The 26602-nt window shown below is 34.0% G+C and overlaps 2 protein-coding genes and 1 non-coding gene across 3 annotated transcripts; 2 read left to right on the forward strand and 1 right to left on the reverse strand.

The window, feature by feature from the left end:
* The first annotated feature begins 1867 nt into the window (after positions 1–1867).
* TRNAI-AAU (transfer RNA isoleucine (anticodon AAU)) lies at positions 1868–1941 on the forward strand. The gene has a single exon. It is a non-coding gene; the product is annotated as a tRNA-Ile (tRNA).
* Positions 1942–6025: 4084 nt separating this feature from the next.
* Positions 6026–14347, forward strand: LOC132308737 (fimbrin-5-like). Its single transcript, XM_059806938.1, has 15 exons — positions 6026–6250; positions 6713–6849; positions 6968–7138; positions 7774–8012; positions 8095–8266; positions 8360–8398; positions 8504–8572; positions 8841–8957; positions 9721–9932; positions 10275–10430; positions 10510–10709; positions 12623–12780; positions 12882–12978; positions 13281–13372; positions 13859–14347. The coding sequence occupies exons 2-15, from the start codon at positions 6763–6765 to the stop codon at positions 14048–14050; spliced, it is 2001 nt and encodes a 666-aa protein (XP_059662921.1). The 5' UTR covers positions 6026–6250; positions 6713–6762; the 3' UTR covers positions 14051–14347.
* Positions 14348–15401: 1054 nt separating this feature from the next.
* Positions 15402–21305, reverse strand: LOC132308738 (uncharacterized). The gene is made up of 7 exons (XM_059806939.1): positions 19981–21305; positions 18592–18708; positions 17016–17194; positions 16824–16917; positions 16506–16583; positions 16293–16394; positions 15402–15805 (listed from the first exon to the last, which is right to left on the reverse strand). The coding sequence occupies exons 1-7, from the start codon at positions 20455–20457 to the stop codon at positions 15671–15673; spliced, it is 1182 nt and encodes a 393-aa protein (XP_059662922.1). The 5' UTR covers positions 20458–21305; the 3' UTR covers positions 15402–15670.
* Positions 21306–26602: the final 5297 nt, after the last annotated feature.

Consider the following 26602-nt stretch of genomic DNA (forward strand, 5'->3'; position numbering starts at 1 on the left):
GTTTATAACTAGCCTTTATCCTATTATTTAACCAAGGTCCAATTCAGTTGCTTTTGGTCTCGCTTGCACATTTTGTCAAATGAGTCTATAGATATTAACTCTCCTATTCTCCCAACTATCTTTGAAGGATCTATAACAGCCCACAACCATCAATTAAGTGTTAACATGCTGAACCTGGCTGTCTGTATTATATACTTATGACTCTAATTTCGGACCTCATGCTTGTAATGCACTCTAAAAGATTGTTAAGAGCGCCACAATCTGAAGCAAGTTGTCCTGTATGGTCCAATCCAGATTGGGGCTGTCATTGACAGTCCTAACAACATATAGGAGGAAGTCATTTAAACTCACCACATAAACAGCAACTAGGTTTTTAATTTTTGAAGCATTTTATTAAAGTCATGTGCACCCGAGAACCAAATAGAGGTTTACGTCGTTATTGATGTTGAACAAGTAATACGATCTCTAGGCAAAGTTTATGACCACCACAGGCTGCCTTGCAAGCATAGGTTTGCACAACGTGGAAGTGTATGATGTTTGTTCTGTAAACTTCTCTAATGTGGCTTGCTTGTCCACTTAGGCATGTACACTGTGGAGGTTTCATGTTTATTAGTACTTTTTCTAAATTGCAGAACTTGCATCTATATATTTGCACAATGTAGAGGAGTAGCAACCTGTACACCAAATGGGCACTCCCATTTTCTGCTTACTTTTGGTATGCGGTTACCGAGCTTTCCCAAGCTTCTGCCTGGGATGGGATAAATCCAGTATCTGGGCACATACATGACATGTATCCGTACCCGAGTTGCGTAGATTTTTATTGATAAAATCAAAATGCCTACCTAATCAGCCTTCAGGAAGGAGTTGCATTGTGGAAATGTCAGCTTCAAGTTCTTATGAACCATGCCTATTTTAGTGCTGACATTAACATGTTTTTCAGAATTGAAGTTATAAGCATATGATATCCTTTATGATTATACAACCGACCCATCCTGAGGTCATAAAGACTAGTGGCAATAATTAAACTGCCAAGAATGCATGTATTAAATATAGTCACAGGTTTGGCAATCAGTTACCAGCAAAGAATGACAAATTCTTGTTTCTGAATCTGTAAAAAGTTTGGTGTGTGTCTAAGAAGTCTACTTGTTTCTGAATTTCACATTCATGGGCAGATCGCTTTGATTGTGAACCCAAAAGTAGCAATAGCAGGAACCTTAATAGTATGCTTTTGTTTCTCTTTCATTCGTTCTGTTCTTCATTTCATCAGAAGAAACCATGTGATTTTTGTTTTCTTAAAATGCTTTTTCTGCTTTATCTAATGTAGAATGAGGTGCCCATTTTGGTGTTGGGGAATATTGATTCGTCCACTTTATTGCAGAGTATTAGCAAAGGATAAACATGGTGATTTCTTTGTTTTTGTTTTTTTTTTTTTTTTTTTTTTAAAGAACTTGATCAGAGAAGTTAATCATTCAAATGATATGGCATCAGGAAGATTATGTAGCACATTTTTATAATAATATTAATACGAAAATTTCTTACCCGTGAAAAAAAATAAAAATAAAAAAATAAATTTGGAACATGCATGCATCAAATAGACAGTTTATATGTTCAAAGCATATACCATCAAAGCGTTGGCTTCCTCCGTTTTAAAAGCATGATTGCATTATTCAAATGAACAATCAAGTAAAAGGGTAAAGGTATCAAACAAAAATTAATCAATTTTGATTTTTTTTTTTCTGGTAAATTATACAAATTCAGACTCCAACAACGGGCTCGAATACCACTGGACCAATTAATTCATACCACTGGGCAGTATTAACTTCATACACCTTCTATATTTAATTTGAATTCCAAAAGCTTTCAGGTTGGCCCATTAGCTCAGTTGGTTAGAGCGTCGTGCTAATAACGCGAAGGTCGCAGGTTCGAGACCTGCATGGGCCATTTTTTTTTTTTTTTTTTTTCTTTTCTAAAATTTTAATAAGGACCTAAGAGAGCTCGGATCTAATCGATATATGATCGAATCCGTATTTATTTATTTTTTTTCTCGGAAGGTGATCGAATCTGTATTGATATACCGATTCGATTAAGAACTCTTTCCAATTAGAATGTTGTAGCTTTTCACCTTACAAATATGACTTGACTTGAATTTTCAGTATAGTGAAATTAAAATATTTAATACCTAATGAAATGAGATTATTATATGTGTTAAAACATTTGCTCAAGTCTGGATTAAACATAAGTGCATAACATTTGAACAATTCTGATTCCTTGGGCAATGCTTGCATTATTGAATTTAGCAATTTACTGTGTTTAAATACGATTTGAATTCAATAAAAAGGGTATTTATGAATTGAATCAATTTGTTTTTGTTTACATCTGAAAATGAGTTGTTTCATTTTATGAATTTTTTTCGAAAAACCAAAAAAAATGGTGGCTTCCGATTTCCTTCTCTTTATTGTTCAAACTGCAGGCAGTAAGAGCAAATGATGCAACACTGAATATTTTACATGTAACTTGGCTTAAAAGCAAATTAAAAAAAAAATTTGTTATCACATATCTTCAAGTAACTCTTGTATTGTAGATCGAAAACCTAGTTTGACATGATGCAAGATTTTATAGAAAAAAATGTCCAAATGGCCAATTACATGCTCATCACTATGCCTCTGCTGCAACTTGTTTCAAAAGACAGTATTTGAACCCCCAGGAAAAGGAAAAGAAAAAAAGAACATGAGCATATTGTTCTTTCTTCTTCTTCTTCTTTTCTCTATTTTTTTTTTTTTTTTTTTTTTTTTTTTGTACATATATAACTTGTGTGTGTGTGTGTGTTTGTTTGTTTATTTATTTTAATTGAAGGCCATAAAATGTTGCGCTTAAGGATCATTAGGCATTAAATATTCCATTAAAGGACATACTTGTAAATGCATTGATTATAGAGTTGGGTGGGGTTGTCTCAAGCTCAATGCAGTTTTTAAGTATCTTGGACGGTACCTGCTTATGCCTCCTCGTCAGCCATAGGCGATGGTAGCAAAGCTGCCAGTCCCTTATATGTTTTGACAATTGTCTTTTCCAGTTGGTGTGTCAATTACTAACTAGTTCTTAGTAATTGGGGTTAATTTTACTCGTACCTGATGTTGGGTTATATCTCATCTAGACGAAGATCTAGTTTTTAATTTGCACTCATAATTGAAATTAGTGATTTAATATTTCACTTACACTTTAAATGTCAATTTTTGGTAGGGTCATAGTACTTTTAAGGTGTTAAATAACTATGTTACCCTTTGATCTCATATTGACTATTTTTATGACTAAACTACCCGCAACACGCCTTTCCTCTTCTTTCTCCTCCTCCTCCTCCTCCGCCCATCATTCATCCCGCCACACACATACAAACACAGACGTATACACACACACACATACAAACACAGCCATATATATATATATATATATATAGATATACACACACACATACAAACACAGCCATATATACATATACATATACATACATACAAACACAACCATATATTTATATATATATATATACACACACACACACATACAAACACACCTCCACCTTAGCCGCTGCTACTACCTGTAATGCCACATGTACCGCTCCTGCTATGGTTTTTTTTCTCTTTTGCGGAGAGCCGGAATTGGGGGATGTGGTTAGTTGTTGTAATCTTTTGCTTACAAGGCTGATTTGAGTTTCAATTGAATGTAGTCTAAGGATAGATGTTGATGAATTTATTATAATCCAATTGGATTACCTGGTGAAGAGATTGGAGATAAAGACAGCAATTAATGCCTCGGGAAGAAATTAATCAGGTAGTGACAGTAAAGATATGATTGGGATTGATAAAAAGGGAAGCTTCTTCTAAATAGTTTTACCTCAAATATCCTCCAAAAGCTTTAATTTTTTGCACATTTGGAGAAAACAACGTATTGATTATTGAACTTTAACACCATGGTTAAATAGTCTGGTCCAGAATGGTTTGGTTATACGTACGGTTATACGAAACGGATTGAGGAATGGATGGAGATTCAGAAGCGTGGACGGATCTACGAGCTCGGGTCTCTACCACCTTTTCTTCTAGTATTCGAGGGACACGTGGTGCCGATTGAGCACTGTTGTAACCAACACGGATTGGGAGCTCTCGGAATCTCAATTCCGGTGCGGTGAGCCTTCTCCATTGGAGCGGCAGGGGCAAGCCATGGCTCCGGAAAGAGATGAAAGTCAAAATTGTAGAGGGGCATTTATGTCATTTAAGATTTAATATATTTTGTATTAAAAAATTGAGGGTAAAGGGTCAATTCGCATGTGTTTGAGGCTAGAAAGTAAATTGGGATGCAAGTGAAAGTTAAAAACCAAATCTTCATCTAGGTGAAATATGACCTAATTTCAAGGGGTCTGAGTGAAATTAACCCTTTAATTTCTTATGTCATGATATATATATGTATTATGTTTTAGTGGCTTTAGGCCTTTTTGGCATTTTACATTTATAAAACCTAAATGCTATTTGCATTTTACATTTAAAAAAAAAAAAAAAATGTGAAGTTATTCACACCCCGAATGGACTACTAGCTAGGGCTGATCATAGATCGAATCGGATCGGATTGGTTCTGTTGGGGGTAAAGTTCAATCCAATCCAGACCCCACAGATTGGTGAAATTTGAAAACGAACTGATCCGTGAAATAACGGATCGAATCGGTTCGATTTCTACGGATTGGGCTTTTCAAACAGCCCAATATGATTACACTTTATCTCCCATTAAAATCTTAAATTAGTAATTAAAAACCTGTAACTAACTTTTTAACATATATCACCACAAACTTAAATTACATAATAACAAAATCGAGTTGCAAATCATCCAAAAGTGAAAAGTCTTAAATAATGAATAAAAAAAAAAAAGAAAGAGTAAGTATATTGTGTATATATATAGTTATATATATATATATAATATTGATATATAATTAAGGTAACAGATCGTTTAGGTTAACGGATCGGATCGGTTTTTTCAGGTCCAATCCATCAACTGAACCATGAATAGCTGATTGTTATTTTTGTAAACCATCACCAAACTTTGAGATCTTAAAATCGAATCTAACCATACGGATCGGATTGGCTTATCCCCAACTAGTAACAATTAAACTCATGAAGATCACTAGTAAAGACCCTAAAATATTTAAAATATTCATTTAATTTTTTAATACTTTATAACGGTTTCATTTCTAGAGGGCTTATTGATGGATTTTAATGTTAAGTTAGATTCTATGGACATGTTCTATATTTGATATAGTATGAAATTTAAATAGGATCCTAATTGAGTAAACTTTCTTTGATGGGTTAAATCTCGAGTAAAGCGTGATCTACTTCAAAATTACTCATATCCAAATCCAGTCCATGAGAGAAAATAAAAATGGTCTTAAGATTTCATTTCATGCCCTACCATCAAAGTATACATTGACATAACAAAATGCAAAACTTGGATGGTATTATATTAAATGCTTCAACATGTGTAACCTGAAAAAAAGTTGTGTAGCCTAAAATGCAAATTTAAATACTATCATTTTCAAGGTTATTTTAGCAACTGTACCACCATTCCTGTCCACCTCACAACCATCACCCAAATAGTGGAAAATATATAAGAAAAACAGGGCCGTCGTCAATACATGGCACCACCACTGTCAATGCACTCCCAAACTCTCAATTCAACAGTTTTTTAGTGATTATTTATATATATGAAAAATTATTATATGATTCGAAATATGATAGCACGTAAATAATTTTTTTTTTTTTAAATTAATCTATTTATTTTACATGTTAAATTATAATTAATGCAATCACACACCATATAATTTTTTTTTCCCGAAGGACATTATCCAAACACAATAATAATTACTACTGGAAGTGTACAAAAGGTGTGACAGACACTTTCATTTTTTGTTTTGATTTTGTGATAAAAATTGAAAAATTGTTTTTATTATCACACGTTGTAGCACTCACATGGTTTTATTTTGGGTCCCTTTTTATTTGTTTCGCCTCCCCGAGTATTCGCGGGTCCAAATGGCGAAACGGTTTCCTCTCTCTCTCTCTCTAAACTCTCTTTCCCCCCTCAATCGGACGAGCTTTCTCTCTCTAAACAAGCACACATTGGTTATCTCTATTCCATTTTCGGAGGCTACCTGAAAAAAGCAGACCATCCAGATATGATTAAGGTCTTAATTCTCATCACGAGTTTCTGAGTTAAGAAGGTTCTTTTCTTTTACTCCTTTCTCTATCTGGACATCAATTTCCGGGTTTTGATTGTTTCCCTCTATTTTCATTCTCATTCGTAGAACAAATAGATTCTCTCCACCCTCTGTTGGTTACTGAGAAAAACAAAGGAGCTTTATAGGAAAATTCAGTTTTGAACCTGAGTTTTATTTAATATTTCAAGTGATTAATAATGTAATATTTTGTTTTTGTTTTTCCTTACATTTTCTCAGCAACCATTTATGCGATTCTAATGTTGAGCAGTCATATGAGGCTAGATTGAACATGAATGCGCGTAAACCACCTAACCAGCAATAATTCCCAATTGGGTCTTCATATGTTTACATTAATATGGATCTGAGTTCATTCTTGGACCGATTTTGTATTGATTATCAAATTTTTTCATGCTTAGATTGGTTTTTTTTTTTTTTTTTTTTTACACCTGGTGTTTATTTTTGTAGGCTGTTAGTTTTCTTCTTCACATCGAGTACTCTTACAAACAGAAGCAAACATGTCTAATTTTGTTGGTGTTCTTGTCTCTGATCCATGGCTTCAGAGCCAATTCACTCAAGTCGAGCTTCGTGGCCTCAAATCCCAAGTATGTTAAACAAAGAAGTTTATGCTTTCTATTTATAAGTAAAATTATTTGTATGCATTTCCAACCAAGTGGCAATTTTTGGGTGACATATGAATGGCTTGTATTGTTCTTGTTATAGTTTCTTTCGGCAAAGGATCAAACCGGACATGTCACAGTGGGAGATTTGCCACCTGTGCTATTAAAATTAAAGGCTTTCAGTGAAATGTTTTCTGAGGAGGAGTTCAAGGCTATCTTGAGGGAGTCAACTTCTAACATGGGTGAACAAATTGATTTTGAATCCTTCCTTCGGGTGAGTTTCCGTGCACATTAATTGCGTCGCTGCTTTTTCATCCATTTGCTCCTAATGTTCTTCATGCTTGGTGTATGAATTATTGCTTTTAGGAACTGAGTATAAGATGGATATATTAAGGTTGAACGGTTTTGCTATTTAACTAGTGGCAGGTTTGATGGTTCTGCAATTTTTCTTTCTTTTTTTTTTTTAATTTTATTTTATCTATGCCATTATTTAAGCTGGAAAATATTTTGATCTCCAACTTGGCTCTTACATTATATGATCAAAATATTCTTTACTGTGTATAACAGATATAATCCGTCTTCAAACCTATGTCGCATGATACACAAATTTGGCAGTTATTCACAATTCTCTCTCTCTCTCTTTGTTGAGTGCACAAAGCTAGGGAGTGCCACCCCCTTTTGTAATAAGTACTGTTGATATTTTTGGTGGATGAAATATTATCATGAAGAAATGGATATTTTAAAAAAATGCAATTAGGGGTATTGTGTCAATGGGCAAGCCTCAATCAATTTGTTGGCATATTTGTCATTTTCTTGTGTATAGTATTGATGTTCTTCATGTTTTGTTGATGAATTATACTTACGTAGTGGAAAGAAAAAAAAACCTTAGTGAGGTTTTGTGATTGGCAGGCATTTCTAAATTTACAAGCGCGGGCGACTGCAAAATTAGGTGAATCGAAAAATTCTTCTTCATTTCTCAAGGCTTCCACAACCACACTTCGCCACACCATTAGCGTATCTGAGAAGGCTTCATATGTTGCCCACATTAACAGCTTTCTTCGAGATGATCCATTTTTGAAAAAATATCTTCCTATAGATCCATCTACCAATGCTTTATTCGATCTTGCTAAGGATGGAGTTCTTCTCTGGTATATATAAAGCACCCACTTTACACTTTTATACTTCCCAATGAAATGTTTGTGTTTTTGATCCATTTAAGGGTTCATGCAGTAAGCTCATTAATGTGGCGGTGCCTGGTACGATAGACGAGCGAGCTATTAACACCAAACAGGTTCTAAATCCATGGGAAAGGAATGAAAACCACACCCTCTGCCTCAATTCTGCAAAGGCTATTGGCTGCACAGTGGTTAACATTGGCACACAGGATCTAGTTGAAGCAAGAGTAGGTTTTGCTAATGCTATCTATTGGAATCTTGTTGTATGTTAATAAGTGATGTGAAGTTGCTGAAGTGTCTTCATTTTGTTCACTCTGTAGCCCCATCTGGTAGTTGGGTTGATTTCACAAATAATTAAGGTATCTCCACTAATTCCCTGCTAGATATGTACCATATATAACTCATGTGGATTTGTTTTTCTGAAGTCTTAATCTCGTTGTATTTCCATATGGTGCCAACATCAGATTCAACTCTTGGCTGATCTTAATCTGAAAAAAACTCCTCAGCTTGTGGAATTGGTGAATGACAGCAAGGTCAAAGGATATTGATTAGTTTTGCTTCTTTTTATGTTTCTGTAACACGCACAAAAAAAAAGGAGTTTTATCTACACTTTAATATATGTCTGAAAATCCCAAGGGGTTAGCTCAAGTGGATAAGAACTTGGCCCTAGTGCCTCATGAAGCATCAGGTCTAATGTTCGAATCCTCTTGGATGCAAACAATTCCTTGAGGGGGGTGTGAGTGACAACTAGGAAAAAATATATATATGTCTGAAACAAATTACTCAACATCGAATTTGCAGGATGTGGAGGAGCTTATGGGTTTACCCCCAGAAAAGGTTTTACTGAAATGGATGAATTTTCATCTGAAGAAAGCAGGCTATGAGAAACAGGTTACAAATTTTTCATCTGATCTCAAGGTAAGAGAAAGTTCATTACCTTTTTAATTAATAAGCTTTCTTTGTTAAATGTGGCAATGTCAATTTAAGTTGGCATGGTGTAGTGATGAGAATACTTATTTATTTGTTAAGTAGATTTGTGCATATGTCTTGATGAAATTCATTTTTCTTGTAACATTGTAATCAAACTGTAGGCTGGGCAAAGCCAGGGAGATGGCCCCTCCACCACTGTCCATTGATAGGAGGAGGGGGGTGGAGGAGGGAGATAATGATTCCTTCTTTTTCAATTGTTCTTCAGTACACCTTGCATTATGAAATTTCTATACAATCCAGTTGTTCTCGAGATTTATTCTTTCTTTTTTTTTCCTAGTTGATACACCCCCCCCCCCCCCCCCCCCCCCCCCCCCCCTTCTCAAGGAATTGTTTGCACCCAAGAGGATTCGAACCTTAGACCTGTCGAGATTTATCCTTTACGAAGTTTATTCATTAGAGTTGCAACTCAACTGGGTTCAGCCTGATCATAAATAGGTCTTTCAGCAAGTTTTTGCAACTGTTTTTATTATTTGGGTTAGTCTTGAGTTGAAAATTTTCAACATGACCTAAACTCTAGTTGGGCATGGACAAAAGTGTTGCAAAACTCTTGATCACTTGACGGGAAAAAAAAAAGTTACTTAAACAATGATATAGACTGTTAAATTTGTGTTTCTGTAGTGCTAGTGGTTTTCTTTTTTCCTTTTTTCTTATTTCTTTCTGTGGACGATATTATAGGCTTATGCACTTGCAGGATGGAGAGGCCTATGCTCACTTGCTTAATGCTCTTGCACCAGAACATGGTAGCAGCACCACATTGGATGCTAAGGATCCTACTGAAAGAGCGAATTTGATTCTTGAGCATGCAGAGAAAATGGATTGCAAAAGATATGTTACTCCTAAGGACATTGTGGAGGGATCACCTAATCTAAATCTTGCATTTGTTGCACAAATATTTCATCAAAGGTCAGAATAAATGTGATCCTTTCACTTGGTCTTTTGTGGAACAAAAGTTTGTTCAATCTTCACATAAATGGTGTTGCACATGTATGATTCGAATTTTAATTTGTTCAGACAATGGGCAGTAAGAAGAGAGATGATACTGTAATGAGATCTATCCTGACAATTGTTTCCAGGTTCTGTGCAATTGTACAACCTGCTAAGACATTTAGAGATGCTGGGTGCCTGGGTTAACAAGATGAATTTTATATATTTTTTATTGTGCAAATTGTCTTTTCTTTTCTTTTTTTTCTTTTTGTTATTGCCAATGGATATCTGTATCATTAGTCTGTGGATTTCTTTTCGCAGGAATGGTCTATCATTGGACAACACCAAAATATCGTTCGCTGAGATGATGACAGATGATGCTGAAACGTCCAGGGAAGAAAGGTGCTTCCGACTTTGGATTAACAGTCTTGGAACTGCTACATATGTCGATAATGTGTTTGAAGATGTCAGAACTGGGTGAGGTTCACATCTCTTGCAATTATTAACTTCCAATTTTATATTATTTTTGGTTAACGTTTACAACTCTTGCAATCAGATGGGTTCTCTTGGAAGTTCTTGACAAAGTTTCTCCAGGATCAGTCAATTGGAAGCAGGCAACAAAACCCCCAATTAAGATGCCTTTCAGAAAAGTTGAGAATTGCAACCAAATTATAAGGATTGGAAAGGAATTAAACTTCTCCCTTGTGAACATAGCTGGAAACGATATTGTACAAGGAAACAAGAAGCTCATACTGTGTTAGTGTGCTTCATCTTTTAATCCCTCAAACCCCAGAATACATGCACTCTTATAGACATGGCAAACATGGTTTATCTTTATGAAACATTTTTAATGCTGAACACATGGCTAAAAGAAGCCAAGCATGAAGAGAATATAGTTGAGTTATTTTTTATGGACTCAGGTACGTGTATCAAGTATGAGCATATATCCACACGTCAGACGCATCAAATCACCAAACAGGACACATGGATAGTACAATATATATATTATTTATATTTATATTTTATTTTCTAGAGTAAAATAATGTCTTCATGTAGCATAGTGTTCAATATGGGCATTTCACTTGTTTTAAAGCAATACTATAATAAAATTGAATTATTGAATATGTATTCTAGGTGCATGTCCAACCAAAAGTGTTGGGCACATATGCTACACATGTCCGAGTATCGTGTGTTCTACATAGGTACTTCACCTACTTTTGAAGAGTCCGTGTAACATAGGTTGTAAGAAAGGATGAGAGTTCGTTGTAATTGTATACACTAGTTACTTACTAAATAGTATATATTGAAAATTTATGTGCATGAAATTTATTGAGATTCATTGTTTGACTCATGCAATTGTTAAATGTAAAAGTGTGAAACAATGAATTAAAAATTATAGATTTGTTCCATATAAAGTGCGTAATGCATAAAAGGATATTTATGTATTGCCTTGACCTCGACGCCTAGATGTCGTATTTTCCAAAAAGTTAACATGTAGCACCGTGTGTGTGTGTATGCGTGTGACATGTCCCTATCCATGCTTCATAGGATACTATATGGCATGTTGTTTGGACCCTTTTACTTTAACCATCTAAGGTGCTACTTACGGTTACTTCTAACCAGTACATTAATTTTTTTTTTTTTTTTCCCTAAATAACCAGCACATTAATTTGTTCCTCTCTCGGTGGAAAATGTGGTTTCTACTATATGGGATATTGACTACATGGTCTTACTGGTGTAGTAATTTTTGTATGGTAAAACAAAGAGAGGTTTCATATATAATATTCAATCAATCCCTGATAAATTGAATGGCTGATATTAGAGAAAAAGTGATGGGGTAGTATTTTTTATTATTTTGAATTTCTAACTCTGATATGGTAAGGGGATTATGAATGCAAAAATTCAATTGAAGTGGGTGGAGTAAGATATATATTTTCTTTTCCCCTTTTTCCCCAGTAGGGGTTGGGCAATTGGACTGACTCAAAAAATGGGTAATGAAGCATGTGTGAATTTGAGGTTGAATACTGATTATCCATACTGAAGCAAAAAGTTCTATTTTAACATTATCTTAGGATGACATACACTGCTAACAACAAGATGAATATATACAAGGTTGATAGTGTGTAAACTTCATGTGTTAGAGCTTCCCTTTGGTTGTATCTCCCCGGCAAACTGCTTTATATATACTTTGGTACCGGAAATATCTTGCTCCAGTAGTTTTGATGTAATTGAACTGAAAGAGTGCCCATATTATGTGACTACTTAAGTTTCACTAGTTGATATATGCTGAACTGTGAAATGTAGTCATTTTGTATGGTTCGAGAATCTAAATTAAGCAACTATATGGGCAAGAGTTTCCCTTAATATAACCATGTAAATTCTTATGTATTTGTCCATCAAAGCTTGTCATTAACCATTGTTCATTGAAAATTATTGGGTAGGTTGTTGTTGCTTATTGACACACTTTTTTAACTGCCTTTTTTTTTTTTTCAAAGGAATTTTTGACCAGTTTCCATGCTCATTGTTTTCTTCTTCTAAATATTACGTCTGTTTTATTCTTGAGAAGTTTCTCTGGTTTATATTTCCTTCTTTGTTTAGTCATAAGAAGGAAAATAAAAGAAAAAAAAAAAAAAAAAAAAAACCCTAATTGTTCATCTTTCCTTCATCAGCATTTTTGTGGCAGTTGATGAGGTTTAGTATGCTCCAACTCCTTAAAAACTTGCGGTCGCACTCCCAAGGAAAGGAGATAACAGATGCTGACATTCTAAATTGGGCAAACAACAAAGTGAAGAGCTGTGGCAGAGCGTCTCAAATGGAGAGCTTCAAGGTAACCAAGAAAACCTTGATATTGTACAGTTATAAGATTCTCAGGCATGATGATAGCTTAATACTTCTACGCAACTCCTCTATTTTTTTTTTTTTTTAAAGGATAAAAACCTTTCAAATGGAAAATTCTTGCTCGAACTTCTTAGTGCCGTGGAGCCAAGGGTTGTTAATTGGAGCCTTGTTACCAAGGGCGAAACTGGTATGTTATTTAGTAGGTGATATTGATTTTTTCAGATTGTGTATGCTGGAGAGTTTTTTCCTCTTCTTCTTGATCACCCCATTTCAAATTTGTTGGTAATCCGCTATTGATTCTTAAGATTGACTTGCACATGCATAAGAGAACCCTGAATTTCCCAATTCTGCCCAAGTTTGGTCTTCTTAGCAGGCATATATTTGGGAATTTTCTTACCAAAAAATAAATTTGGGAATTTTGTACAGTATTGAAATATTTCCAGTCTACGAAAATGATCGTAATCTTAACTTCTGTTGCTGTAATTGCAGATGAGGATAAGAAATTGAATGCAACATATATAATCAGTGTTGCTCGGAAGTTAGGGTGCTCCATTTTCTTGTTGCCCGAGGACATAATGGAGGTAAAATAATCATTTCAAACTTGGTTGTTAATATCTTAAATCACATACAAGTATCTAATATTCATACAAATCTTTGAAGTCACTCCACTTGGTTGAGGTTATGCTCATAGTTGTCTTTGCCAAAAGCATGCTACTAGACAATATCATCCTTACTGGAATTAGTGGTACAAAAATGCTATTTTTAACCCATCCTCTTTCATTGGTTGCCACCCGTCACGGGTTTTTATTCAATCCATACACTGTCGACCATTTGATAGGGAACTGGTGTTATGGATTGACCCAGTGTAATACATGTAGAGTTGATAAAACTGTCAATCTGTCATCCGGAATTCATGGTTGCATGACCAGCACCAGCTAAAAAGGAATTATTTACATTGCAGTTTCCTGTCTTTGATAACAAAATTTAAGAAATTGGTATATTTACCACGTTAGATTGATTCATAAATTCAATTTCAAGTTTCACTACCTTTTGGATTGTTATTACAGGTGAACCAAAAGATGATCCTGACGCTAACAGCCAGCATCATGTACTGGAGCCTGCAACAAAAAGCTGGGGAGTCAACTCCCACAGAAGACGAGAAAGCACCGGATGCCTTCCCAGAAGATTCTGTTGATGGTGACAATAAAGCTATTCCGGCAGGCAATGATGCTGCATCAGGTGCTGCGCTCTCACTATGAGTCGGAGACGGGGGCCCCTCTCCTGAGGTTGAAAACAAGGAACCCTCGCCACATGTTGAAAAGGATGGCATTACTGGTGGAGAATGATGAAGAATCAAATATCATTTTTTTGTTATAGTTTATTTTTTTTTATTTTTTCACTTCTCTTGTTAAAATTTGGTTTCACTTAGTTAAAGTCATTTGTATCAATCTTTTATTATAGAGGTCATGGTCATTTTGTGTGCTCTGATAAACCACAGATAAAAAAGGTTTACTGTAATTTTTTATATATATTTTTTTATTTTTATTTTTTTGTTTTGTGTAGCTAGAAATTGCTGATCTTAGGTATGTTCTTTCTAACTTCCATTACATTGTTTTTTATGGATAATGTAATTGGGGAAATTTATTGATTAATTTTTTTTATAGAAGTATTCATCAAGAGACTTTAATATATTTGGTTTGGGTTTTTTATAGAAGTATTCATCAAGAGACTTTAATATATTTGGTTTGGGTTATAATTATCTGATGTTTGAAACCCACGTGAGATGGCACCTTATTCTATTGACTCGTACAGATATTGGATCGGATCAGTTCGTTTTCGCGGGATGGAAGCTGATTGTCTATGCCTTGGTTGTTGTTTGTGAGCAGATATTGGAATTTATGAACCCTTTTTTTTTTAATTATTATTATTATTTAAACCGTGTAGAATAAATAAGTTATCAGAAGCAAATTCCTTTTATTATCAATAATGGTGTAGAATGAGTTGTGATAAACAAACAGGCATTTAGCTCTAATGCATTTACTTTCTGCAAATTCCCAAAACAAAAATGATGAGTAAACACTGTTAGGAGGGCTCTCTTCTTAATATTTTAGTTTCTTTTACTCACTCTTAATATGTGTAACCATTTGCCGTGGAATGAGGGGGTTATTGTTGACTGACACAGGCTATGTGAAGTAGAAAAATATGTAAATGAAAACTAAAAATAGGAGATGTTGAGAGAAATGACTCTTTTGGAAAACAAAATTGATGAGATAATATTATAGTAGGTGGATAATTGATGAAAAGATAGAGAGTTTATTTAGAATTGATGGGTTGTAAATGTGATGATGGGGGGATTTTTATAGGTGTTGAATGAGATCTTTTAGGGGCATTGCAATTTGACTTGTGGGACAGAAAATTTAGCATGCATTTTAACAGATTCTACTATTAAGACAATTTCAGATTAAGACAAGCATGGGGTTGATGTTAAACTTGATGAAGTAGTCCAAACTTTGACGTGCCATCCAATTTATGCTTGCACAGCTGAGACTTGCATGATGGTATTGCTGCACACAATATAAATCCATAGTCCCCATGAACAAATATAGAAAGGGCTTCAACAACAACATCAAAATTACAGGGCAGATTCAGCAATGCCCTGAATTGCAGTATGGATAAACAACTGTATAAATTGAAACAATAAACAATTTACATTCACCTAAAAACATGGATAACAACAGGGTGCTCTCTTCACTCAGTTCTTTCTTCCAAGGGATTGAAAGCATGCTTTCGGTATCTTTTACAGGGCAGCATACACCAACTAGGATGTCGGATATAGTAGTGTTATGTGTCACAGTTCGACATTTTGCCAAGTGATCACTTTATTTGTCATCCCCATTCAAAGAATTAAGCCGTCTCAATCTCTGGTCAAGCTCTGCCATGACTGCTGGTTCCTGCTTTTTCCTTTGCTTTGATATAGTGGTGGTTGTCATGGAGCCGATCTTATCAAAAGCGACCTGCAAGGATTGGAAAAGGGATGCTTCAATTTGAAAGCTTCCTGCACCCTTGATTCAGTCAACTTTAGAAATTGAGTTACTGTAACCACTAACCATCATATAGACGGAGATGGTCAATAGGATGCAAAAGTAGGATTTATTTTTTTTATTTTTTTAAGGGAAACGGGAGAGGAATGTAATCATTTCTATTTATTTCAGATATCTCCCTAGTATTTGAAATGACTCTACGTCAATGAATGTTACCACTAACCATCACACTCTTCAATCTACCATCAACAAAGGAATAATTAGGCTCTTCTTTGCTTCCTTTTTCAGCACCAACTCCAAAATAAAAATTAAACTAAAAAATAGACTTGTGCCTTCGAAAGCTAAAGAAAAGCAGTTACGTATCAATGTAATATCAACATCAAGAATCTTTTTTTATTCATTTAATTACATTATTTATAATTTATTTTTGAAGTAGGTCAATATGGAAGAGTTGAGTTACCGTCAATAACTCGTCAGGATCAAATAGTTGGTGAGTGGTCCTCTGTAATATGTTAATAACATCACCAACCTGATGTGCCATAAGCAATTCTTCTTCTTTCATCTGCAATCAGTAATTTCAGTGATTACAACCTTTTGAATTTAGTTCCATTTGATAAAAAGTAATATTGGGGAAATGCATGAAACTAGACTAAATATCTCATAGCACTGTTACCATAAAAATAGCCAAAGCCACATGAAAGAGAACCTTTGCCCCCTCATAGAAAAGAACATCCCACACCCGCAAAGTTGTCTGAAAATAAATTTGCAGGTAAAAGATTATCAGCCGGAATAAGAATTAAGTGAACTAGTGTGTACGATCTATGTAAGAGCAAATAAAACTACGATACATACATACATACATACATATATATATATATATATATATATATATATATATATTGTGTGTGTGTGTGTGTGTGTGTGTGTAGAGAGAGAGACACAGGGAGGAAGGGAGGGAAAGAGAGAAGGAAGCAATAAAAGAAGTTTTAACCTCTGAAGGCAAGCTTTTAGAAAAGAGGCATAGGAACCACTCAGTGGCAACAAGGGAGACATCAAACTCCAAAGCTTCCAAATGAGCAGCTATCCTGCATTGTTCTTTTTTCAATTAAGAACAAAAAATACAGACAAAAAGGAAAATACGTGACCGATCACTATGTTATCAAAAGTAAGAAAGGGAGAGTACCTTGGACATTTTTTAACCAGCAGATCTTTAAATACCCTTTGTTCAACATGGCATCCTGATAAGTTAGTCGTGTAACAATCATTAACTAAAACATTTTCCAGAAGGACGGAGAGCATCCAAAAAGCATCTTCTTCTGTTTTCATCACAAGCAACAACAAAGCTGCAACATAATTTAAACCCTGCAACAAGCATAATTCAGCTCATGGTAATGAATTTAGAATTTGGTAAGAATCTCAACATCATTAACTAAAGCAGGTTTTTCCTTTGTGTCATTACATAGAAATCTCTGAGAAACCATCCTGTTGTCTCAAAGAAATCAATTATTCATGTAAAATGTACTTAAAAAAGAAAAAGAAAAAGAAGAAGACAACAGTGAGTGGCTGGAAAGGAGATACACCGGAGGTTCAAATATGACAACAAGAACGGTCATGCTTAACAATGGAGTCAAAAAATAAATTTGGTGATGGATGATTGAAACCAGAGGATTCAGAGTAGGCTCTACATAACATAAGGGATGGCTGATGAAAATGGTTCAGATATGTATGAAGAAACCAATAACAATGGTAATCAAGAGATGTTAAAGCAATACAAGGAGAGGACAACCAAAACGGACAGTGAAAGGGCTGTAATAAAAATGTTACATGTTAAAAGAAATATACAGATATGTATAGTTATATATTTAATTGCTAAAAAATATAACGATAAAAGCAAGCCACTTAAGTGCATGGGTAAGAATCGAACTCAAACTGGTGAGATGAACTTCAGAAACTAACCAGTCAAGCATACCCCTTTTGATTTGCACAATATTTTTATATAATACTCCTGATATCTAATTAATAAAATCAATTTAGACAAATATCTAATTATATTTAAATAGTCCTATAATAAATAAAAAAACTCAACAAAAAAATATTATTTAATGAATTAATATGATACTTTATTGAAAGGGATAAGTACATATACAGAGTTACAGACACTCCCGGTCTCAAAATTTTTAAAATTTGACGCTCTCACACACTTGCTCTTGCTTTTGCTCCAGCTCCCACTTTATGTGACTTAGGCAAAGACATATTCAAATAGACTAAATTTTGGAACAAAATGCTTGCAGCAGACACAAATAGTTGACGCATAGCAGATTTAGATTATAAATAAACTTTTTGATGCTTGAACTAGCAAAACACAATAGAGAGAGAACTTCATGATAGCCACTTACAAAGTATCATTTGAGTAATGAAAAATTTACTGGTGCATTGTTTAAACAAAAACGATAGTTCCCGATAGAGTGGCTACGCAAAAATGATAGTTCTCGATAGACTGGCCACACAAGATTATCTGAGCCTAAAATGGTTGGGATAAGGCTTTGCCGAGTGCTTAATAAAGTCTTAAGGTTGCAACATAGTTGTTTTTCAGAAGAAAGTAATGTTATTATAGTTATCATAATTATTGTCATCATAACAAGCATGAAAATGCAGGACTAACATTAGTTACTGGCCTTTATTTTAGTTATTATAACAAGTGAAATGAACCTTTAGTGTTACTGTTATTACTTATTATAAAATAAAAAAAGTTAACCCACCTGACAGTAACCAACATCAGAATCACGGAAAGAATATCCCACAAGGACACGTCTGAGAGCAGCATGACCCTCTGGGGTGTCCAACCATGGGTGACCAGGAAAGGTTCGCGGTAGATCCTGCACATTTATACATATAAAAGAGTTAAAAGTGAATACTAGACATGGCCTTGACATAATATTTCTTACACATCTGAGAGCAGCATGACCCCCAGCCTTTACTAGAGATAGATAAACAGAAAAAAGTGAAATATAAAAAGGTCTCCAATATGCAAGTCGTGTTCAAACACACAGATCTTTTGGTAGGCTAAGCTATATACACATACTTGACGAATCGAGTTCCTAAAACAGAATGCCATCGGTGACTTCTTCCCCATAATAATAATAATAAAGGGATAAATAAGATTAAAATGCTAATACATACACCCATACCAGAGTTCAAACTAAAACAATGACGGAACAAATGGAAGGCAATTTCAGATAACAATTTTATGTCATCAAGGTGAGCTCATAGTTCCAAATGAACAATCAGAACGTATACCAAATCATGGCAATTTCTGGAAATCTATAAAGACAATACAGATTAGATTGCTTGAGAACCACATAACTGTCAATCTAATTTATGCTCCAATCTTAATCCACATGCCTGAACTTGAGGACATACGCACACTTTGAACAGAAGTGTCTTCAGAGCTAACCAAATGAAAACTTGAAAAGATTAAACAATGCACGATACTGAACCGTCATAATCCTCCTTACCTATTACAATGAGGTACTGCCAAACAAGCTTTAGAAATATCTTAATAGAATAGTCTCAGATCTATACCCATTGTTATCTTAGCAACTGGCTTTCATCATGAACTAAAATTCTAATCATTTTGGCATTTGTTCTTTTAAACTGGATCAATAACCTTTCACAACTAGACCATCACAATTCTCGGCAAATAGAATAAGTTCAGCCACTTGATGCAATAAAAAAAAAAAAATTCAGATCCGATGTTTATTTTAGACACTCAGATGCCATTTTTTATTAACCATACCATATTCCACACTGAATATCTGACAAAAGAGCCTCCTTGGTTAAAGTGTATCATTCAACATTGCCAGTTGATTTGTTGGAAGGTTAGCAGATTCTATTTCAGCAGAATTAACAGAAAACTAAATTTAACCCATTGGACACCAAGAAATTTCAAAGATAACATCAAAACCAAGAAGATAATTGTGATGTATCTATGCTTACTAATTGTCACTGCAAACCACCCCTCACAAACCAGTAATCCAGAATAATTCACAGTGCAATAAGAGGAATTCAATTATCATCAAATCTGAAACAATTAACCAATCCTTCATATGTAACAATCAACAATATAGTGCAGAAACCCAATAACTCACATGATCAATTTGGCGCGTTGCCGGCGTGGCTTTATCCTCGACTGCCTTGATCAAATCATCGTAATAGCTCTCCGGCACCGTTGATTTCTTCTTGGCCGCCCCGGACAACGAAAACCACACCTTAGGCCGTAAAACCGGTGGAATTCCCTTCCTAATTAGCCTCTTCAGCGTGATTGCATTCACTAAAGCTGAAAATTTAAGGGAAGATTTTAGGGTTGATGAAATATGAGTCTGCAAATACCAATTTGCGCCTTTGTTGGCTTCCAATGCCCACCAGACCCTACCCTGTTGCCTCACCTTCTCTCTAACCTCATTCAATATATTAACATCATCAACATTGCCTTCTACTGTGAACCCATAAAGATCTTGAAACTTTACAGTGAGGTTTGCCCTCCTAGCATGAATGCTTGGCCTCAGAATGGGTATTTGGGCTTGGAATTCTAAGGCCAAGTCTCTTCTGCTTTGGGTTCCGTACATTTTATGAGGTTAAAACGAAGGATCAAGAACTTCAGAGAGAGGGAGGGAGAGAGCGAGAGAAAGAGAAAGAGAGGGTGTCAAATTTGGAACAGAATAAAAACCATGAAACGGTCAATTTTGAAGGCTAACAGCTTGAAATTGAACGATCAAAAATAGAAAATTGGTTCTTTTGGAAATAGTTACCTAAGAATTTTATTGGAAAAGAAATTTCAGCAAAATACCCCCATTTCTATTCGCCATTGAAGTTCCCTTTTTGGGGCATTAAATTCTTTGAAACCTTATAAATTAAATGAAAATTTTGAATCTTGTCCAAAATGGGTTTTTGAAAAAAAGTTGAATTTACAAACACAGACAACACCACCACAGAAAAGGGAAAGAAGAAGCTGAAAACACAGAAAACAAAAGCACGACACAAAAGACAAGAAAAGAAAAGGAACAACAGAGATCTTTCTACTACCACCACTTGTGTGAACAGAAGAGATAAGAAATAAAAGAGACTGAGACTATTTTGGGATGGATTTGGTATCAAGAACGAAACGTATTTTGGGATTGTTTTGAAGGAAAAATGGATGATGGAAAACAGGGTTAGAAAGTGGAAAGAAAATCCCCTAATTTAGAGCAAGAACGGTGGTCTCAGGTCTGAGGACAGAAAGGTCGAAAATCAGACAGGTTTGTAGAGTCATTTTCTAAAGCTTTTTTTTCTAATTATACACATATATATATTTTGGATGTTACAGAGAAGACCCAGTAGTAGTAGTAGTAGTAGAAGAGATTCTAAGAGGAACGTTGATAATTGTGGAAGGCGATGGATGATGTTCTGAGGGAGAGAGAGAGAGAGAGAGAGAGAGAGAGATGGGAAGGTTTTAGCATTACAAAACCAGTGTTTAACGTTGGAAATCTGTAATTACCAAATTGACCCTGTGTGCTTGCAGGTGTGCTTGTTTTCAATTTTCCAAAATTGGCCTTCAATGTTGTAACCTTTCTTTGGAAGGACAAAAGTTTTTGCTAATTATCATGGTTCTAAATTGGAACCATTGTTTTAGTTTCCAAATTACCCTTTTTCACTTTCATCTTTTACAAATTTTCTTTATTTTTATTATTATTGACAAACTCACACATTCATTTACCTATTTGGGTCTGCGAAGACAAATATACTTACCATATTGGTTTTAATACTTAAATAGGCTATTTTCAATTCATCATAATTTTTCATAATTGAAGTTTGTCTTTACTTAATTTAAGTGTGTTGTCTACAAAAAAAGACAAACTAAAACGGAGAGGCGGCTCATATGAGTGTATATATATTTCCTTCATTTCTTTTTCAATTAAACATAGAGCAAGTAATAAAAATTCAACTATGATGGTTGGACCATATGAATTGAGGGCAAATTAGTACACTAGTAAAAGAAAAATGATGTAGTTCATATACTTATAAATAGTGGAAGTTAGATTGGAGTCCTAATTTTAGATAGAGTTGAATGAAAAAATGGAATTCATAAAGATTCAAAATGCCATAAATAAAAATAAAAGTGTTTGAAATGAAGTAAATGGTTATTTGGTGAAGATGTTGTAATAAGATAAAAAGGTAAAGTTAAAGGTTAAGACAGTTTAGTCAAGTAATTGGTTTTTCTTTTTTTGGTACTGATCGGATAAACTATACCAAAAATAAAAAAAAGAAAAAGAAAAAGAAAAAGTCAAAGCATCCAGAAACTATTAGAGAATTTAATAATATGATGACTGGAGCTTATTGGGATGACTTGGAGACATAGGACAGGACAAGAGGAATAAGCAAATTTCAAATAATCTTACTGTATGATATTGAGAAAAATTCAAACACAAATTAGGTAGTAAAGTTTTGTCAATAATTAAAAAGGGCATCAAAAGCCATAATTAGTCCTAAGCATTGATTAGAAGCATTAAGAAGAATTGGGTGAAATGTGTGAGAACATATATTTGTCTCATTGGTCTTCTTTATCTTAGTTGTTTTGGATCTTAACTTATAAATAATTGGTGAAAATTTCAAAGTAGTATAGAAAGAAGAAAGAAAAAATAAATAAAATAAAATAAAACTATCATGATAGTTTTCTTAAGATAATACCTTGTTATTCAACCAATAAATCAAAATATGTATTATCGGACTCATTTGACTTTTCTATTATTTTAAAAAATATCTCAATCCAATAATTAAATAAGGAGTGCTTGTGTCTTTTGTCATGAGATGACTTTCTTGATAATATTACTTAGAAAATTTTATGTCTTGTGATTAGTTTAAAAAAATAAATAAATAAATACTTATAATTACACTAAAAATTAACTCTATCATAAGTTTGTGTTAGATTGTAAAATGACTGTGAGAAAGGATTTTAATAATTTGGTGTCAAATTTGAAAATCAGAAGTTAAGAGCTAAGTAATTAATCAACTAGGGTTATTTCCTAGTGCACACCACGACTGACTCAAATTTGAATTTAAAAGGTTTCATGAAAATTAACAGACTTCCAATCTTAGATTTTTGGTTTTACTAATTAGAGAGAGATTAATAAAATATTAAAATAAATATAAACATATTTTTGCTATTTATAGGAAAAAGGACTTGAAAATATCCATTTTTGTTGATGATGGTTCATTGACTTTGAGGGGGTAAGATTGGATATTTCAATTTGATAAGTACCCTCTCTAAAGGGGGTAATTGTGTAATTCAAAGAGATATGGACGCGGTTTAATTGCTACAGCTACTACCAGGATCAGTGGAGGTGATTTAAATTTAGTATTATTTGGATGGTTTTACGTGGGCCACAAAATGATTATCTCAAACAGTAAGAAGCTGGCACTTCTGGTTCTGGGTCCACCACATATTGGGCTGATCCAACCGACTTAAAAAACAAGAGGCCGATCGCACTTGAAACCATTCAAATAGCATGTCTGTCCGTGTCCAATTAATTAAAATTACTACTAGAAGATGACGATGGCACTTTAGGCCTCTAAGAGTTGACACGTGCGACTTCCTGGTTATTGCATTAACAACAACACAATTTTGGCCGTCTGCATTAACAACAACACAATTTGTGCTGCATCTGCAGCTCAATTTGTAGACATCTGTAGATTTCTGGTGAGATTTTTTTTTTTTAGGGTAAGTACTTCTGGTGAGTTATGGGCGTGAAATATGTGAATCATCGGCCGGGACTGATAATGAGATATGTATATAAACATAAGGTCAACTGAGGATACCGGGGAAAAAAAATAAATAAAAGGATTGGGTATAAAATAAATTAGAGACTAGAGTATTAGTAGTGAAGAATATACTTTTGATAATTGAGATCAATAATATTAATAGAGTAATGATATTTGTACCGATCATTTATGCAGAATTGTTAGGCCTACTATATTTGATTGGTCATTACATGTCAAATATAAAAAATGGGACTCTCCACTTTCTTATCTAATGCATTAATGACCAATCATATATAGTAGGCCTAACAATTCTGTCTAGGTGATTGATGTAAATATCATTACACATATTATTTTTTGTTAGGTCTACCATATATGATTGGTCATTGATGCATTAGATAAGGAAGTGGAGAGTCTCATTTTTTATATTTGACATGTAGTAACCAATCAAATATAGTTGGCCTAACAATTCTGCCTAAGTAATCGGTGCAAGTATCATTACTCCATATTATTATTAGGTTTAGTGCAGAAAACTCTTATAATATAGGTTATATGCACAATGAGTTCTTCTTTTTTGAAAAGGTGAATTTCAGTCTATAATATAAAATAAAATAAAAAATGCAAATAAGTTCTTCGGACCATTTTTTTTTACAAAAAGTAAATATGGAAATTCGATTTTGCCCCTAAAGAATGTCCACTTTTGGTTTTGGTTTTATAATATCCGGTTTTGGAATTGTTTGGTTTAGCTTATCCCATTATTGGACAAAACGAGGTTTTATTTTATTCTTATCCCAAACAAACAAAATCCTACACAAATTAAGCAAAATGGTCATTTTACACTACCTGTATTTATACTTATTAATTTATTCTACTAAAATGAGGGTATTATCAATAATATATGTGTGTTTTACACTACACAGGATTATTTTGCACTATATCAATGGTAGAAGGGTTTTTTTTTGCCCTTAATCCTTATTATTATAGATAATTCAGGAATTATTTTTTACTTTCTTAATAATTTAGGAAATTTTTTACACTTTTGTCAAGGATATAAATTATAATAGTCATTCAAAAAGGTAATTTAAGAATTACTTAAAAATGCATCGCGCGTGTGAATCATCAGACGCTAAAAAATATGATCCAATGATCAAAAAAATCATTTCTGTGACGTTTTGCATGGATGAGGGGTTGCTTTACAACCCCCATGTACCCCCAAAGATTTTTTTTTTTTCCTTTTGTCATGGTACTGATTTTTTTGTTTTATTATTATTATTTTTTAACACTTTTGCCTTAATATTAAAGTTGAAATGATTTGATTTGACTGAAGATAAAAGTCAATGGTATCATATCGGAGAACAAGATATAGAAGGGTTTGGTAGTATAAAAATAAAGCAAATATACGGAGTGTTATGTATATCAATAAGTGGGGTCTACGAATTCCTAAAGGCATCAGACTTTCCTGTTGGCGTATGGAGTAAGATTGTTTTTGTTGGCTTACATGAGAAGCCTCAGCTTCATGTGTGGTGAAATGAGATAGATTAGAAAAAAGTCTCTCTCTCTATCTGTTATACTCATTCTCTCTCTATCTCAGTGAACATTACTTTTCATTTCTATAATACATATTATTCTATAGATATATATACACATATTCATTACACGTTATCAGCACGAGCTCGATCTATCTGAAATTTGAAAGAAGAAGCTCTCTTTCCCATTTTCTATCCCAACTATATATCTATTTTTGTGACATTAGTTTTGATAGATTGTTGAGTTGGTTTGCTTTATCGGAGAAAATAGTATTTCTGACTCCAAAGGGTAAGAAAATTTTAATTATGAATTATTGTTAATAACATAAATTCGTTTACTTAAATGATATATGTGCTTACATTATGGCCGGTTCTACCATTTTTATTATTTACTGATCCACTAATTATGATCGGTCTTACCACCTTTATTATTTAATGTTTTATGGCTGGTTTACTACCTTTATTATTTAATAATTTATTTACTATGGTTGGATTTACCATCTTTGTTATTTAAATAATTTATATTATGTTATTATTTCATTTAATGCCATTTTATGTATTTATATACTATGCTAAATTATATTTTTATATTGTTGCCACATCTAGTTATTCTGAAAATGTCAAATTTGACAAAGCTGGAATTCGTGGCCCTGGATATTTCTGGCAAAAATTATTTATCTTGGTTCTTGATGCTCAGATCCATTTGGATGCCATGAGCCTTGGAGACACAATCAAAGAAAAAAATGATGCATCATTGCAAGATAAAGCAAAGGTCATGATTTTTCTCCGGCGCCATATTAGTGAGGAATTGAAAATTGAATACCTCACTGAAAGAGATCCACTTTGTTTGTGGAATAATTTGAAAGAAAGATATGATCATCAAAAAACAGTTATCCTCCCAAAGGCTAAGGCTGATTGGCTGCAACTGAGGTTGCAAGATTTTAAAACTATAGCTGAATATAACTCTACTCTGTTCAAAATCAGCTCTACATTGAAATTATGTGGTGATACTGTTACTGATGAACTTTTGTTAGAAAAAACATTCACCACATTTCACGCCTCGAATGTACTCTTACAACAACAATATCGAGAGCGTAGATTTAAAAAATATTCAGAGCTGATATCATGTTTGCTTGTGGCAGAGCAAAATAATGAGCTTTTGTTAAGAAACCACCAGTACCATCCAACTGGATCGATACTGATCCCTGAAACATATGTTGCCTCATCCCGTAGTCGTGGACGCGGACGTGGACGTGGTCGTGGTAGTAGAAATGAATATGGTCGTGGTAAAAATAACTACCACAATAATGAATATGGTCGTGGTGGAAATCATTCTTATTATCGTGAAGGATTTCAATCCTCACATTTTCGCAATTAGAGATCCACACCATATCCTCAAAGGAGAGATCATCATGAAATGAAACAAGGAAAAGGGAAGGATGTGGCTCAACCT

Source organism: Cornus florida, unplaced genomic scaffold, assembly GCF_030987335.1.
Source record: "Cornus florida cultivar Cherokee Brave unplaced genomic scaffold, ASM3098733v1 CherokeeBrave_3.0.0_Hap2_Chr05, whole genome shotgun sequence".
Classification (NCBI taxonomy): Eukaryota; Viridiplantae; Streptophyta; class Magnoliopsida; order Cornales; family Cornaceae; genus Cornus; species Cornus florida.

Coding starts and splice junctions, on each gene's coding strand:
- LOC132308737 (XM_059806938.1), top strand. CDS start 6,763: ATGTCTAATTTTGTTGGTGTTCTTGTCTCTGATCCATGGCTTCAGAGC. Junction 7,139..7,773: donor ATTTTGAATCCTTCCTTCGG/GTGAGTTTCCGT, acceptor TGTGATTGGCAG/GCATTTCTAAATTTACAAGC. Junction 12,979..13,280: donor TGTTACCAAGGGCGAAACTG/GTATGTTATTTA, acceptor CTGTAATTGCAG/ATGAGGATAAGAAATTGAAT.
- LOC132308738 (XM_059806939.1), bottom strand. CDS start 20,457: ATGTACGGAACCCAAAGCAGAAGAGACTTGGCCTTAGAATTCCAAGCC. Junction 17,195..18,591: donor CTGATGTTGGTTACTGTCAG/GTGGGTTAACTT, acceptor TGCTTGTTGCAG/GGTTTAAATTATGTTGCAGC. Junction 16,918..17,015: donor CTGGTTAAAAAATGTCCAAG/GTACTCTCCCTT, acceptor AGAACAATGCAG/GATAGCTGCTCATTTGGAAG.